Raw genomic sequence first — 17500 nt, 5'->3', positions numbered from 1 at the left:
GGACGGTTTTGTTTGCTGTCCTTTTCCTTATTCTAAAGCTGTGTGTTTTGCGCTTGTGTGTGTTTTTTGCTCGCGTGTCTTCGTGTGTTTGATCAAGCATCGACGGGCCACCTGCAGAAGTCACGAGTCTCACTTTGGAATGAACAAATACGGGCTATTCGGTTTTCGAATGCTGGAAAAATTCAGCTACGCAGCGCGCGGTGTGAGCAGGGTTAGAGGGACGGAACACGGCCCAGCAGGGGACAGGTTTATTTATTTTATTATTATTATTATTATTAGGGCATATAAGTTTATTTGTTCTTTCTAGTGAAGACAAGTCGTGAGTGTGTGTGTGTGTGTGTGTGTGAGTGTGTGTGTGTCATCAGGACTCATAAACTGATAAGAAAGGTAAACATCGAAAATATTTGTGTATTATAGCGTACGGAAGCGCGTTGCAAAAAAATCACAGGAATTATCTCATAATTATGACTTGATATCTCATTATTATGAGATACTGATCTTATAGTTATGACTTACTTACTTATAATTATGACTTAATATCTGATAATTATGACTTATTATCTGATAATTATGATATATTATCTCATAATTATGGGATATAATTATCAGATAATATATCATCTCATTATGAGATATTATCTCATAATTATCTTAATTATGAGATAATATCCCATAATTATCAGATAATATCTCATCTCATTATAAGATATTATCTCATAATTATCTTAATTATGAGATAATATCCCATAATTATCAGATAATATCTCATAATTATGACTTAGTATCTCATAATTATGACTTAGTATCTCATAATTATGACTTACTGCTTTATGAGCAGTTTGTGGCAGGGGGCCATTTCAGCGCATGGCATCCGAAACGGAATTTACTGCATCCTTTTGCTCGGAGCGCCTCTCTGCACATCCATGGAGATGTAGCACCTACAGTATCCTATCCTTTATCTTGATGATTGTACACTAGGTGAATTAACTACTGGACATTTCTGAAAACCCATAAATTGTGCCATTAATACATATTCCATATGGTTTGAGTTGATCAATGTGATGATTTTGCGTCCATGATGCATTCCATATTGGTTTAGCTGCTCCTGAAGGTAGAGAGCCACTTCGAGAAGGTCTGAATGTGCTTTCCTCCTGAACAGTCCTAAGCACTTTAGATACCCATGCAGTGTTGACATATTAATGATAATATCTCCCAGTATCAAGATCGCATAGTTATGAGATATTAAGTCATAATTATGTAATCAGGATTACCTGGAGGTGCAAGGCGACAGTGCTAACCGCCAAGCCACCGTGCCACCGTGCCGCCATTAAGCGTCCATGTAAACAATGATTTCAGATTTTGGATTAAAGAAATATAGTCTGCGTAAACGTAGGGAGTCCTCGTGCAGTAACACCACGCCGATACCCCTCATGCTCCAGTGCAAAATAATTAAAAGTCTGTTTAAACATAAAGTGTTTGTTCAGTTTATCCGAAACAAATCAGGCTATGAGGGCAATGTTACGCGAAGATCCTACACACATCATGCTTTTGTGATCTTGATTAATGATCCGGCGGCCACATCAATCTGTCTTGGCAGAAATCCCGTCTAGATGACTAAGTCTTCCTGTAGACTTCCCGAAAAAAAAAAAAAATTTATGCCCAGAACTCACTGGATCGATTTGCACCCATAAGCTCAACTTGCCTTCAACTCTTCTACACCTGCTCTCGGGTTTCCTCTTGAGTCTGGGTTCTTTAAATCCTCATGACTATAACATGGCACGTTTGTAATGATTTTGGAATTGAATTCAACTTCCACGTACAGTACACATGATACACTGTGGTGGTCCTTTCTCCAGATAAACAGCATTACCCTCATTAATACAGTATGGTGGTCCTTATTTCTCTCTCTCTCTGAACTATCTCACACTGATTTAATTATATTCATGGAATAATCAAGGTGTCACTATCACATTACATATCGTACAGTAATTCAAAGGACCGAAAGCGCTAAGGAGCTTTTTTCCCCCCAGGTTTTATTTCGATCATGAATGGTATTCACATTTGCGAGATGTTAATCTGGTGTGATGTACAAAGAGGCGATGTGTTGAATGCATATCGTGGAGCGTACAGCATTGAGAAGAAGGCTTAGAGCTTTCCTCTAGTAATGATGTTTTTCTTTTGAGTGATTACTGATGTTAAAATCTCAGCTTTCTTTTTTTTTTTTTTCCCAAGAACGTGCTGATTAGAAACAGGGTGAGAGCACGTTTTACAAGAAGCGTTCAGGTCAACCCCGGGACTTTTGATTGTACAGAATAACAGAACACGTGCTTGGACACCATCAAGAGAGAAAGTTTTCTCAGTACGCGGAAAACCATGATCAGACTGCTTGTTTAATGTCTGCAATGTTGGCCTTTCAGGAACTCCAAGACGATTCAAACAGTGCTGGTATAGGATTATGACAAATGTACGTGGCCGAGAAGCGCAAAACAAAATAGCGAAACCAAAAAAACTAATTTTTTACATTTGTAAAAACAAAAACAAATTTAAAAAAACAAAATAACAAAATAAAAACAAAATAACAAAACTGAAAACAAAATAACAAATTCAAAAACAAAACAACAAATTCAAAAACTAAATAACAACACCAAAAACAAAACAACAAAACCGAAAACAATATAACAAATCAGAAAACACAACGACACTTCAGTCAAACCGGAAAAGGTAGGTATAGTTTGCGAATGAAATTCTTATCGCTGATTGGATGAGATGTCTGTCACTCAATTGTCATTAGATAAGAATCTATCTAGAAAAGCCTATGTGTAGTTTGGGAATTAAATTTTTATCGCTGATCTTTAGTGGCAGATCTTGTCCAATCAGCGGTACGGTGGCCGAGAAGTGCAAAACAAATGAACAAAACTGAAAACAAAATAACAAAACCCAATACAAAATAACAAATTCAAAACCAAATTAACAAAATGGAAAACAAAATAACTAATATCTGACTGGCCGAGAAGTGCAATACAAATTAACAAAACGGAAAACAAATTAAAAACCAAATAACAAAACCCAAACTATTTTTTTTAGAGGGGGGGGGGGGAGTTTTGTTAATTTGTTTTCCGTTTTGTTAATTTGTATTGCACTTCTCGGCCAGTCCGATACAAACCGGAAAAGGTAGGTATAGTTAGCGAATGAAATGCCCACCACTGATTGGACGAGACATCTGTCACTCAAGATATACAGGAAGTAGGAACTTGTTTCTTTATCTTTGTTTCTTGCGTGTTTTGCTTCACTTTAAACTATGATGGCTGTGAAGTGCAAAACAAATTAACAAAACTGACTTCAGGGCCACCGTAAGAACACCATATTTGAAACCAAAATAATGTTTGCACATTCATACACACACAAATCTACCGCTACTACAGTACTTCCTGTATATCTTGAGTGACAGATGTCTCGTCCAATATGCGGTAAGCATTTCATTCTCAAACTATACCTACCTTTTCCGGTTTGTATCGGACTGGCCGAGAAGTGCAATACAAATTAACGAAACGGAAAAAACAAATTAACAAAACCAAAAACAAAACCACAAAACTCCCCCCCTCCAAAAAAAATTGTTTGGGTTTTGTTATCTGGTTTTTAATTTGTTTTACGTTTTGTTAATTTGTATTGCAATTTTTGGCCAGTCAGATATTAGTTATTTGGGCTTGAATTTGTTATTTTGTTTTCAGTTTTGTTAATTTGTTTTGCACTTTAGGGCCACCGTAGCGGTAAGGATGTAATTCACAAACCACACCTACCTTTTTTGACTTGTTGATTCTTACTGCTGATTGGATGAGACATTTGTCATTTAAAATATATAGGAAGTACTGCAGCCACATGGATATTTAGATGTATTTTTCATTTAAGGATCCTTTTCAGTATTTTAGTATACAGCACTTTGTTTAACTAAGTTGCATTAAATGGGCTTTAAAAATGATTCAGACTTCACTTGATAGTACTGCTTGTATGTCTTGAGTGACTGATGTCTCATCCAATCAGCGATAAGAATTTAATTTGCGAACTATACTTACCTCTTTCGGTTTGAGGGAATAGTTGTTGTGTTTTTTCATTTGGTATTTTGTTTCTCGATATGTCGTTGTGTTTTCTGATTTGTTATATTGTATTCGGTTTTGTTATTTTGTTTTCATTTTGTTTTTGTTTTTTTGTTTTGCACTTCTCAGCCACCGTACAACTGTGTCCCTTTTGCAAATTAAGTTATGTGTCGATTTTCATTCATTCCGACCATATCCACGGTCCCTAAAGTTTCTAACGTGGTTTCGAATCATGATCCAAAATTGGGATGAACAGCTTCCCGACCACAGCGCAGGTATCTCACGTTACACGCCTCTTAGTGTTGTAATGTTTCATATTCTTTCAGAAATAAAGTGAGGATCTCAGTTTCCAAATGACTGTACTGTAAAATGGTGTTGACACAAAGTCCAAACTGCATTATGTCCAGTTTCACGGAACAGATCGATCATTTTTTAAATTTTATTTTTTTACTTTTTATCTCCTTTTTATCTCGTTTTATCTCGTCTGATATGTCTTGACTTGGAGGAGCTGTTCTGTGGCTGCTGGGTGATTACAGCTGGGTAACTCTGAGCATGCTGGTTGTTTCGATTATTAGTCTTACTACCATGCTAGCTAACATTTGAAAGATAAACAATCCTTATTGAGACTTACTGTATGATCTGTGTTATCCAAATCAGACATTGACTTAGACTTACAAAAGAGTTCGTCACTGCACCAAAGCCATCATTCTAGTGTTTTATAGTACTGCATATCTGAGGTCCGTAATTCAGTGCTGAACAGTTACTGTATCATGGCCGTCTGGACTGATGCGTCCAGGCCGTTTCGCTCTCTCTCTCTCTCTTTCTCTCTCTCTCACTGCTGATTGCATTGGCGTTAACCAGAAAGAAAATGTAAGAGGCGATAGTTGAGAATTCAGAGCAGGGCTCTGGAGACAGCAGGTCTTCTACTGATCTAGATTGAGGGTCTTATCAGTGAAGTAAGAGGGATAAACGAGACTTCAATGTGTGAATCTGTGTTTTCTTTTTAATGCTTGAGGCCTAACTCATCACCACTGGGGTTTTATTTTTAGATGACTTTTCCTTGGCACCATAAAAAGTTTTCTGATCCTGCAGATTCATAACGCTGTTGAAGTGGTGGGCAGATTGACATACAGTATATCGCATGTTTACGTTGTGCGTGTGTGTGTGTGTGTGTGCGAGAGGGAGAAAAGTGCTGTGTTTTAATAACCGTAACCTTGCAGCGTTGCAGTATTTCCTGCCTACAAGGCTGGCATGCAGTATTAATGATTTGGCTAAGATTAAGAATGCAGCTTTTCTCATCTCTCTCCCCATCGCTCATCTTTCACCTCTCTTCCTCTCTCTCTCTCTCTCTCTCTCTCTAACTCCCACCCTCTCCACCCTTCTGTCAACATCCATCTGTGCATCTCATCTCTCTCTCTTCCTCTCTTGCAGGACGACTTCCTCTACAGCGTGTCCGTGCTCAGCGGCCTGGTGTGCACAATTCTGGCCGTGATAAAGTGCATGCTGGGTAAAGTGCTCACCAGCAGGGCACTCATCACTGATGGTAAGCTTTAATTACTGCGTAATTTCCATCCGCACCTGGAGGAGCTCCCATTTCTCCTTTGCGCAAAACATGCATTGTTGCAGAATAAGAGATGGACATGCAGAATGCTGGAAGTGGGCATCATAAGATGAGTAAATCAAGGCCCTATAGAGATAAATGTGCTTTCAAGTACTCAACTCAACAGTGGTATTCAAACATCATTCGATTAGTATAAAAACGCCTAATGTCTGGAAGGAAGATGCTGTTAACTTTGAGGTATTGACATAAGACGAGCTCAATTCTAACTGTAAAAAACTGACATTCATCAGACAAAGCAATGTTTTTGCAATGCTCAACTGCCCATTTCCAGGAGCCTGTGCCCAATGTAGGCTCTGATTCCTGTTCTTGGCTGACACGAGTGAAACCCGATGTGGTCTTCTGCTGTAGACCATCTGCCCCTTAATTGGAGCTCTTGACTTGTATCTGCATGATTTTATGCATTGCGCCACGGGCACATAATTGCCTGATTGAATAATTTCATGAACGTCCAGGTGTACAGATGTTCCTTGTAAATTTCCTGGTGAGTTTACTGTATATGTCTGTTAAACTCAATGCTAACGATTTAATGCAAAAAAAATTCAATTGTAATCAAGTCTTGTATCTGCTTCAACAAACTAGTGCCTCGTCCACTTACGTACTGTACAGAGTGAACTCGGATCTGGGAGTGAATGAAGAGCAAGATCGTAAAAAAAATACAAATTACAAGCTTGTAAAATGTACGTCTATTTGTACAGTAGTGTGCAAAAGTTCTCCCCCCCCATCATTTCTTTATATTTTGCTTCCAAAGAGCCAGACTTTCTTATATTTTTAATGTAGTCTGGGTGAAAAGCTCTCCAGGTTGGAAGAACTTTTCTTTTTCAGAACAGTTTCAGAGGAATGTTTTTTGTTTGTTAAGCCACTCGGTGACCTATGAATCATTTAAGCATAAAAAAATATATAACTTAAGGCATGAACCAGTAAGAAACCACTCAGCAGATGATGACAGGTGATTAGTATACTGTACCGGTGATGTTGAATGCTGAGTGGTTGGATTGGACAAGACGGGAAAAGAGGTCGCTGCTGAAGTTGTTACACAAACAAGAATTTTATTCTTTTTTTATTGCATCTTTACGGGCTTTGCAGCCTGTCACAGTGAAAACAATTGTTCCCATTTTTAATGAATTTAGGAGGAAATCAGGGCTGGCTCAAGACTTTTACCCAATACTGTATGGTAGATATACATGTTTTAAATATTTTTACAGTATGTACAGTAAAAAAATACAGTATGTTGCTCAGCAGGCCATCCTATTATCCATTCTTAGAAAGGAACCAATCTGGGACAGATGTTTTATATTATAGATGGTATAATGACATACAGGAGATATGTACTAACATTACCAGCTGTCCTAACAATTAATGCTTATTCAGAGCACTATAGATTAGGAAACAAAACCAAGCAACACAATCAGACTTAACCAACACACTGTACAAAACCAAACCATTGTGTCTCATTCCAAGTGCTTGTTTTGCTTATTTTGGTTTAAAAAGTACAAAAATCTCCATCGACAGTCCTTATGCACTACTCAGTCATTAGGAAAAGTCGATTGGGGCATGCCCAAGGCAGAAATCCAGGTTATGTTAGAAAATAAGTCTTTCCAAGAACTGTGTACTTAGCTCGACTTATCATCCTCCTCCTGTACCTGCAGGTAAACATAGGCAAGAGTTCTCAGGACTTTCCAAAATGTTGTCCTTCTCTGTGACCCCACTCAGCACCACAGGGCAGAAAGTTGTGTTCTCTTTAAGATAAAGCAACACTGATTTAACAAACACACTGCACCGCAAGCGGAGCAAACACAGACACACACAGACCTGCAAAAGCTGACTAACATGCACCTAAATTCAGCAGCCGAGTGTGAAATTTAACACCTGCGCTGAGAAATTTCTTCCTAACACTAGGAATCATTATACACCTTTCACTGCGTCTATGACAAGTCCTTTCTGAGAATTTAGTTCCAAACAGGAAAGAAAACGATGGAGGAGAATGAGACAATACATAATTTAATGTTTTGTACTACGGCGAGGTTGCATCTGGGTTGATCAGAAGGTGTTCATTTCTAAAAGAGCAGCTACAGAAGTAGCAAACGGCGTGTTAATATAAATGCATTAGTTCCAATAAGTTATCATTTATATACTGTAAGAACAGCTAATTACGAGTGACTTTTATAGTGGGCGTTCATAGGCTTAAACACTTAGCAAGACAGAAAATAGAGAAAACTTGCCTAACAAACATCTGAAGGCTACAGTTTTTTATTGTTTGTACTGTTTTTCTTCGATTACCTGCAGGCTTTAACTCATTTGTGGGCGGAGTTATGGGTTTCTCCATCCTCATCAGCGCTGAAGTGTTTAAGCACAACCCGCAGGTTTGGTATTTGGATGGCGCCATTGGTGTACTGATTGGACTCACCATCCTCGCTTATGGCATCAAGTAAGATTTTCCAGCATAGATTCGCAAATACAAAACATTCACCAGAAATGCTTAATATAATACAGTTCATGCCGTTATTATTCATTATTATCAAATTGTACCTCACTGAACTCTTTTGGGATTAGCTAGATTGTTGACTGCACCCTTGGCGTTCCCACCTGACATGGGAAGTGTCAGGTGTCTGATCCCAGTAATGCTTCTCGTGGCCCAATGAACAAATTCCCAGAGTAGTGTTTTGTTTAAATCCCACTCAGTCCTACTCCTAAAGAAATCCTACCTAGTTGTAAATGCAGTCTGAGCAATCACACCTATTCCCAATAGATTTCTGACCAATTTTCGGGCCAAACAGCCCCCCATGGAAATTCCATCTGCTCCTATAAATTTGATCAATATTACTTACTCCTGAGACATTCTGAAGACTTTCGCCATTCCCATGCATTCCCAAAGGAACTCCAGCAAATTATAATCAATTCTCTATTCAACCTAATTGATCACAGTTGAATGAAGGTCACTTCCACCCACTTGGGAAGGAATTCTGACCAAGCTGGCCATGTTTTCGCTTCTAAATGAATTCTACTCAATCTTACATGCTCCAGAAGTGGTTGTGCCCAATCCTTGCCCCACTTATGAAGGAATTGTCACTAGTCTCCTCCAATCCCCAAGAAATTCTCACCAATCCTATTCACACCTGAAATAAACTCTCACCAATCCCAAAAACTCCCAAAGGAATTCTGAAGAATCTTGCCTTCTCCAGAAGGTATTCTGACCATCTTTCTTGCTCCTTCATCAAGTCTACACAATCTGTCCTGCTCTATAGGTATCTGTGCCCAATATTTGCTCTGCTCATGAAATAATGGTGACCCATTCCGACTAATCCCAGTCTTTCTTTCAACTCTGGACAGTCCTTCTTGAACCTGAAAGAAATTCTGTAGAAATTCAAAGACGAATTCCTTTTAATCCTGCCTTTTCCAAAAGGAACTCTGACCCATCCTTCTTGCTCCCAAACCTCCTAAATTCTATCCAATCTATCCTGCTCCAAAAGTAGCTGCAACCATTCCATGCCCTGCTCATGAAGGAATTGTGACAAGACCTATCCACTCCCATGGCTATTCTGATTCCACCAACTATAAAGGAATTCTGAGGAAATATCCTTCACCTATAAGACATTCTCACCAATTCCACACACATTGGAATTTCTGACCAATTTTTACCATTTCTCTCCACTTCTTTTTTCATGCATATTTCTATATCCCAAAATATTGCTAAGAAAGTTGTGATTTAAGCTAAAGTGGCCATGATTAGTATAAAGCATTTACTGAAGATAAATGAATGGCGCAAGCATTCAACACTCCCATGTTAATAAAAATCACCTGTTTTTTAAATATTTTGTTGGGTCCTGTTGGCTCATGGTCCTGCTGAATCCCATTAAAAAAAAGTTCAGCTCTCCTGTTTAAAACCCCTTTTCATATAGGCCATGTATATGTAGTTGGAACATTTTTCCTATGATTTGTTTTGTTTGCTCTGGTAAATTGATTATGTAATATAAGCCCAAAATAAAAGTTAAAATCCTAAAATAAATCATGTTACAAATGATTCATTAGTAACATAAATAAAGGATTTTCGTCAGCCTTGCGTATGTAGTTCACCAGATTAGAGCATGTTTTTTTGGGTATAATGCTGTCAGTCATTGTCATTGTGTCTGCCTCCTTCCTCAGGCTGCTGATTGACATGGTCCCCCGAGTGAGACAGACCAGACACTATGAGCGCTTCGAGTAGGATCAACAGCGCACAGTGAAGACTGGACTCTATTTGCATACACCCACGCACACTTTGAAGAGACTCTTGCTAAGAAGAGAAACACTCACCTTGGCACGCACACTCCCATACACATACCCAACATATATATATATACAATGCATCACAGAAACCCCTTTCATCATTTCCAACATCACCCCTGCTCTGTGAAGACAGCTTCGAGGAAAACGAGGACGAAGTGGAACAGGAACAACAAAAGTCCTGAAGATATGAAACTGGGTCGAAGAAGCGTCCTTCATGGGTGTGGCAAATCTACCGCGGCTGATTTTAATCTCGTTTCCAAAGGACATCACTGTATTAATAATACCGAGCTATTGAGTGTGTGTATGTGTGTGTTTATCCTTTGTGAAAATGACAAAGCGTTTGTTTTGCAGTGAAAAAAATCTTATAGACTTCTAACTCGTGACCGGGAGACTGGAGTGTCTGGAGAGAAATAGAAACGGAAAGAAGAAAGAGAGAGAGAATGAGATATTTTAGCTTGGACACAGTTCTATATTTAGCATTCATTCATCTTTAGCAGGATCCTTGTCTGCACCTCGAGCGACAAACGAAGAAGCAGCTGCCGTGCTGTTACAGTAACTCAAATTCTATATCATCTGGACATTTTTCTTCCTTTAATGTGATTAAGGGGTGTGGATTTCTTTGCCAGGAGGAGCGCTACCTCTTTACAAGCCAGTCAGGTGCAAGATGATCACATCCTGCAGAGAGAGAAAAAAAAAATGGACAGTTACGTATTAAACGAAAAAAAAAAATGTGATTGAACCAACCGGTACAAGAAGCACACTTGTACAAAACGGTCCAAGAGAGTTTACAACAGCACAGAAAGATTAGCACAATATTATTAAATCTTAATAGTGTACATAACACACTTATATAGTTATAACTACATTGGTCTAAAGGTCAAAGTTTAATTTTCAATTGTTATGTATAATTATACAATGTTAATTATAGATTTATGGGTAGTTGTAGTAGTAGTAGTAGTAGTAGACATATGGATTTGAAAAATATACTACGTAATTAATGTAAATTATTTCATTACCTATAATAATTTGCCCATGTTAGGTGACGTGGCTGGCGTACACGTTAGAATGGTGCGTGTGTTTTATAGTTCATTTTTTCTGATGAGTTTCAAGTATTGTTCGATTATGTATAGGTTTTATCAACGAGAGGGGGTTCGGTGATTAGCACAGCTCTGATTACTGCTCTGGTTTCAGGACACATGTCACAGTTTAGTGACAAAATTGTTCGTACCTTACTGTGTGATGTCAGTTTTAAGGAAATTAGCCACCCACATGTTACTGAACTGCCGATGAAGACACGAAGGTACAAACCGTACTGTACAACCGTACACTGCTCCCATTATTTGTACTGCTTGTTCACAATGTTTGCTTTGTTTCCTGAGTACTACCCCCCTAAAATTCCATGCATTCTCCTCATAAGCACAAGGTTGTTGTTTTTTTTCAGCTCAGTTTTATTTACACAACCCTTCCTTAATATTCTAAGCTTAACCCCAAATCTGGATAAAGAGTCAATCTAAATGTAGAACCAGACAGGAACCAAGATGGAACCCATTGTCTTTGAGGTGGCACTGGGTGTTGTGATTGTAAATTATTATATTATGACCACTCTTGAGTAATATTGAGTATGTTCCCCCCATTGCACCAAGACAGTGATGACTTGTGTGTTCTGACACCTTTCTATTGGAACCACCATTAATCTTATCCTCAATTTGAGCTACAGTGGATTGGACTACACGGGCCAGCTTTACTCCCCATGTGGATCAGTGAGCCTTGGCCACCCATGACATCCCCTTCTTGGATCACTTTTGTAATGTCCTGACCACTGCAGTCTGGGAACATCCCACTAGAACTGCAGGTTTACTCTGACCCAATTGTCTAACCATTACAAATGTAGCCCTTCTCACAGTAGTCACATTTTCAATATCTTGTTACAATAGTGATTGGAAGTGGGTGAGATATATTAGGCAGCAAGTGAACCATTTTTCCTCAAGTTGATGTGTTGGAAGCAGAAGAAATGGCCAAGCTTAAGGATTTGAGTGGCCAAATCGTGATGGCTAAAGGACCGGATTAGACCTACTTTAAAACTGCAGGTCTTGTCGGACGTTCTTTATCTGCAGTGGTCAGGACCTACCAAAAGTGGTGCAAGGAAGGAAACCCGGGGAACTGGCGACAGGGTCATGGGTGGCCTAGACTCACTGGTGCACAGGGAGAGTGGAGGCTGGCTCGTGCAGTCCGATTCAATAGAAGAGCTACTGTAGCTCAAACTGAAGAAAAGGTTAATGTTGGTTGTGAAGGAAAGGTGTCGGGAACACACCGTGGCAAAATGGGGAACCCACTCAATATTAGGCAGGTGGTCATAATGTTATGGCTGATTAAGGTATTATAAATAAGAGTCCTGGGATGAACATGACTTTTTCAGTATCTAGTAAAGCTACTACAGTAATCCAGTGAGCATGGGTCACACATGGAAGAACATTCTGGAAGAAATTGTAGCCTTTTTACTTTTCCACTTTAAAGTACAACATTTTAAACTTTTTAAAACTGATTTATTTTAAAAAGTACTCAATAAAACAAGTGACAGCTAGTTTTAGCTAGTTCAGCTAGTCAAGCTTGAGGCTAGCATTAGGATTTTTTTTTGAAGAGTTTTATCAAATATAACATTGTTTTACTTGTTAATTTCTCATTTTATATCATAATCACCGCACAACTACATCTAATCTACTTCCTTACTCACATTACAGTGCTGTGTAAGATTCTTGTAACACACTGTAAACAACTCATGAATGCTAATCTGAGCTAGTTTAGTCAGAGTCTTAAGCTAATTTAATGTGTAAGACATACACAACAGTTTCCTGATATTCCTTTAATTAAATATTTAATAATACTATTTAATTAATTATATTTAATAGATAATATTTTGTTTATTTATTTACTTCTCACTTTGTTATATTTCTCATGTTCTACCATGAAATTATCTAAAGAATGCTAAATGAAGCTAGCGGCTTCACATTTCGTGGTTCTTTTAAGATTTCTTAAAAGACTCTTAATTTATTTATTACTTTTTCATTCATAAAACATACTCCCTTAGGCTTATGTAACAGGTTTTTTTTTTTTTTATCATTTTTTTTAGTCCCTCATTTAAAATCAACTAACTTCCTGAACGCTAATCCTACCTTGTTAGCAAGATTTGCTTAATTCTTTTAAATTGACCGCACAGTTAGACATCAAGCCCTCTCAAAGTCTGGTAGACTAAACTATGACATCAGTGGGTGTTTTTGTACTGTATAATTTTACGTTTGATTGAACCGTGTCAGAAAGAAAATTGCATTGCTCATTGGTGTAAATCCTTTTGCAAATAGGCCCTGTGTGCACAACAAGGCGAACTGGTTTATGAAAATGTATATTTCGTTGGGATTTCCTGCAGGCGGCCGCCGTGGAGGTCCTTTTCCAGGAACATCGGCCTGCTCAAACATACAGGCATGCAAACGATGTTTTGTTTGCACAATTTGTGTTTAAGAAATACACAAGTCTGAGGGCTTCCCTGCGAGTCTCACCTGTGTGTTACGGATACTGGCAAGGAGCCACTAGTTATATACATATTCATACATGCATACATGTGTGTGTGTGTGTAAATATATATATATATATATATATATATATATATATATATATATATATATATATATATATATATATATATATGCATACATGTGTGTATATATATATATATATATATATATATATATATATACACAGTATATGCTGCTTTAGAGTGCACATGGATATTATATTGAAATTTCTGTTGTCACAGAAAGTTTATTGAAAAATAAAAATATATCCAGCAGATTCATTAAAAACAAAAAAAAAACAAAAAAAACAGACTTTATTTTATGTCATTTCATTATGTCCTCTAAATCACTGTCATGACATGAAACACACAAAAGCAGGATGAACTGATGAAAAACTGATTGACACACATGTAAGCGGTGGCTGAGGAAGAACAAAACAAAGCAAAAAACAAAACAAAAAACAAGCGGATAAAATTTAGCAGTAAACAGAAACTTGCATTTGCATCAATACTTCGAGCAATCACTGAGCCTAAAGCATTTCTAATCTCATTAAATGAGCTGTAATGAATGACTGGCCTGTTCATCACAAGTGCACCTTTCACGCCCCATCAACAACTGTAAACAATTACAAAATACATATTTTACTTTACATTTCTATCCACCACCGATTTTGGCAAAACGATCACTCAGGAGCATGTACAGTTTTACAATGCATCTCAAAAAAAAAAAAATCTGAAAAGGTTTTTTTTTTTTTTTTCACAATTTAATTTAAAAAGTGAAATTCTCATATATATTCTAGATTCATATTATGGAATTCCGCTTAAATAGAAATTTACTCAAACACGAAATTTAAATATTCTAATATTTTGAGATACAGGATTTGTTATTTTCACGAGCTGTTAGCCGTAATCATCAACAAAAAAAAAAAGAAAAAGAATTGAACGATTTCACTTCACATGTATTAAACGTAGAATATATGAGAGTTTAACTTCTTAAGTTTAAATTCCAAAAGAAAATGAACCATTTCACGATATTAACATTTTTCTCGAGATGTACTGTATATTGTTTTGTATATTAAACAGCTTATTTCTGCTTCTTCTACACGTCTAAGCTCGATCTCGTTTCGACATGGCTATCTGAAAGGCACGTCATGAACAGAACATATAAACAGTAGCTTGGCTAAAGGTCGTTACTATTATATACAAATTGAGATCTCGGAAAACAGAACGTGAAATAAGTTAGAAAAGAAGTGAAGGAACCCGTCCGTTTATACAAATTGTGCAAACGCGTAAATGTGACACACAAAAGCTAATTATTATATATGCTTTAAACATGAAATCTGATCTCAAGGTGCACCGCTTGTCCACAACAGTGACACTGAGGGGATACGTTCTATCATATTTGGAGTGTGTGTAAATCATTTTATTTCAGATGACTCCTAGCAATCAGTAGTCTTCAAAAAAAAACTATACAATCTTCTCTTTTCATCAGCATATTTTAAAGCATGATCCGGAAATAATGTTTTTATTTATTTTTAATAACTTTTCCTTATCATTAACATTCCAGTGTATCGTCACCCATGATATTTAAATAAATGCTAAAACAAGATGATGTCATCAATTGTGCTATTGTCATAATTTTATCCTCAATGTCATGCGGATTTATGTCCTGGACAAGCCCGTGCACGCAAACACACTTTTAACTTATCATAAATAATATTTCTCTCTGTAAAGAAACATACAATCGAACAAAAACTAAAACTGTATAAATAAAAATCACCAGACATTATTTTGTATACAAAATAAATAAAATTAAAAAAACATATGAACAATTGTACAGTGTCGTCACTTCCGGTTTTCAGTTTGTAAGCTAACGTAGTGCACTTTCGCTGAAGAAAGAAGAAAAATGTGTTTGATGTGTACAATTAAGAATCCAATGAGTGAAAGGAACTTCAAAGAAAAGGAAAAAAAATTAAATCATGTAATTTCAAAGCATTGAAAGTGACGATTTTCACCATATGGTATGTACATGAGTTTTGAGATGAGCTGCGGGAATATAACCATCACATCTGTAACAGCTTGTGTCGTTTCCGAGTAATTTCAATATATAATATTGAAATCTGGACGACTAGCTGAGTTCATTTCGAAAGTGTGTAGCTTGCGGAGCTAAGCGGATCGATGAGGATCAGAAACGTGTTCTCGTCGTTCGCTAACAGCGGGCCACAAAACACAGAAGGCCGGGGAAATGAGTGTGCGTGTGCCGTTGTGGGGACGCTGCAGCACGTTTACTTCTATTTAAAATTTCTTTGTACATGTAAATGCAGTGCGGTGCAGGCAGTCTGAATAGAAAATCCTCCACACACAGGCTTGAAGAGGTGGTTTTTTTTTTTTTCTGGCGCTTTGATTAACTTCCGTCCTGGGCACGTTGGTCCCGTGATGAACAATATGATGGAGGGACGAGGAGGATTAAATAAAATAGAATAAAATCTACCAGCGCAGCGCTGGAGCGTCTCCTGCACGCACACACACGGGGCAGTGACGAGTTCCGCATACCTGCCGCGCCTCCTTCAAGTATTTCAGTCCGGTTCAGAGTACGGTTCATGACTTGTTCTTCTGTCTGGCCTTCCTTTTTGTATTTGTCCATTGTTTTTCTTCCTGTTTCCTTTACAAATGATCATCACTTGCTGTGAAACATTAATTCGGTTTTTCGAGCAGTGTGTGCATGTGTGCAGTGTTTCCCCGAATATCAGTCTGGGCTTTACCAAAGCTAAGCAACACAACAGAAGAGATCGGAATAAGCAACGTCCAGCACGTTCTGCTGTGATATCTGTCGAAAATGCTTTTAACAAACTTTATTAGGACAGGATTGATCTATTAGCAGTTACTGTTAAATGTCAAGTTCACGCAGTAATTTAAAGTTTCTGATTATTTGTAATTAGTGGGAATCAATAATTATTGGAAACTGGGAGATATTAGTAATTGGTAATTAATGACAGTTGGTAGTTATTGAGTGTCTGTAATGATTGGAAATCTGTAATTAGAAATTATTGTTAATTGGTAATGAGCAGGCATTTAAAAAAGAAAAGTAATCAGTAATTATTAATAACAGGAAATTGTTAAGAAAAACAATTACAATTTTGAAAAAAAAAAGATTAAAAAATCTGTAATTATTGGTTAATGGAAATTGGCAAAAATTATTATTATTATTATGAACTATTATACATTATTGTCAATTTGTAATTATTGGGAATCTGTGATTGTTGAAAATGACTGGAAATTAAGAATTAGCAGCCGTTAAAATAAACAGTAATCTGTAATTTAGTAGTAATTTGGACTGATTAAGAACTGATCATTTAAAATGACTGTCAATCAGAAATAATTAAGAATCAGTTGTCATTAGGAGTGAATAATAATTGGGTGTTTGTAGTTATTGGGTATCTGTAATGATTGGTAATTATTCTAAATTAGTTATCAGCTGGTAATTCTTGGAATTTGTAATTATTAATTTGTAATGATTGAAAGTATGTAATTAACACTAATTATGGAGAATTGTTAATTAGCAGGCATTTTAAATGATTTGGAACTGAACATTTAAAATGGATTAGTAACTTTTGTGGCGGATTAGTTATTAGTTACTGTTTTTTATTAATTATTGTAATTGGTAATTATTGGTCATATATTATTAATGGTTATTGGCTTTTGTTGCACTGCACATTCAGCAGATTTCCAGATCACTTAAGATCCACGAAGGGTGGAACCTACAGTAGCCTGATATTAAGAGGAGGTTCTTCCTAAGTTCTGAATTTCATTCCTAATCAGTAGCTGCTCATTACCAGCTCCACAAAGCGGGTCTTACCGAAGACTGTTTTCTCTTTAAGCATTTACAACAGAACGACAGAGACGAGCTTTCCTGGAGACATTTTCTTGTTGAGACTCTTGCCTAACAAAGTGCGTCACAAA

General features: G+C 37.1%; 2 protein-coding genes across 2 annotated transcripts in view; one reads left to right on the top strand and one right to left on the bottom strand.

Moving 5' to 3' along the window:
- Window positions 1-10933, top strand: part of tmem163b (transmembrane protein 163b) — a 51009-nt gene extending 40076 nt beyond the window's left edge. The window contains exons 6-8 of the mRNA XM_053492792.1: window positions 5523-5634; window positions 7996-8137; window positions 9853-10933. Of these exons, the coding sequence (XP_053348767.1) occupies window positions 5523-5634; window positions 7996-8137; window positions 9853-9913 (315 nt within the window). The 3' untranslated portion in view covers window positions 9914-10933. The remainder of the gene's footprint in view (window positions 1-5522; window positions 5635-7995; window positions 8138-9852) is intronic.
- A 2824-nt stretch (window positions 10934-13757) lies between these two features.
- Window positions 13758-17500, bottom strand: part of mgat5 (alpha-1,6-mannosylglycoprotein 6-beta-N-acetylglucosaminyltransferase) — a 98369-nt gene continuing 94626 nt past the window's right edge. The window contains exon 17 of the mRNA XM_053491362.1: window positions 13758-17500. This exon is cut by the window's right edge and continues 403 nt beyond it. The gene's annotated coding sequence lies outside the window, so the exon portion shown is untranslated.

The sequence above is a fragment of the Clarias gariepinus genome, chromosome 3, assembly GCF_024256425.1.
Source record: "Clarias gariepinus isolate MV-2021 ecotype Netherlands chromosome 3, CGAR_prim_01v2, whole genome shotgun sequence".
In the NCBI taxonomy this organism is placed as follows: Eukaryota; Metazoa; Chordata; class Actinopteri; order Siluriformes; family Clariidae; genus Clarias; species Clarias gariepinus.
This window is presented reverse-complemented; position numbering and strand designations above follow the sequence as displayed.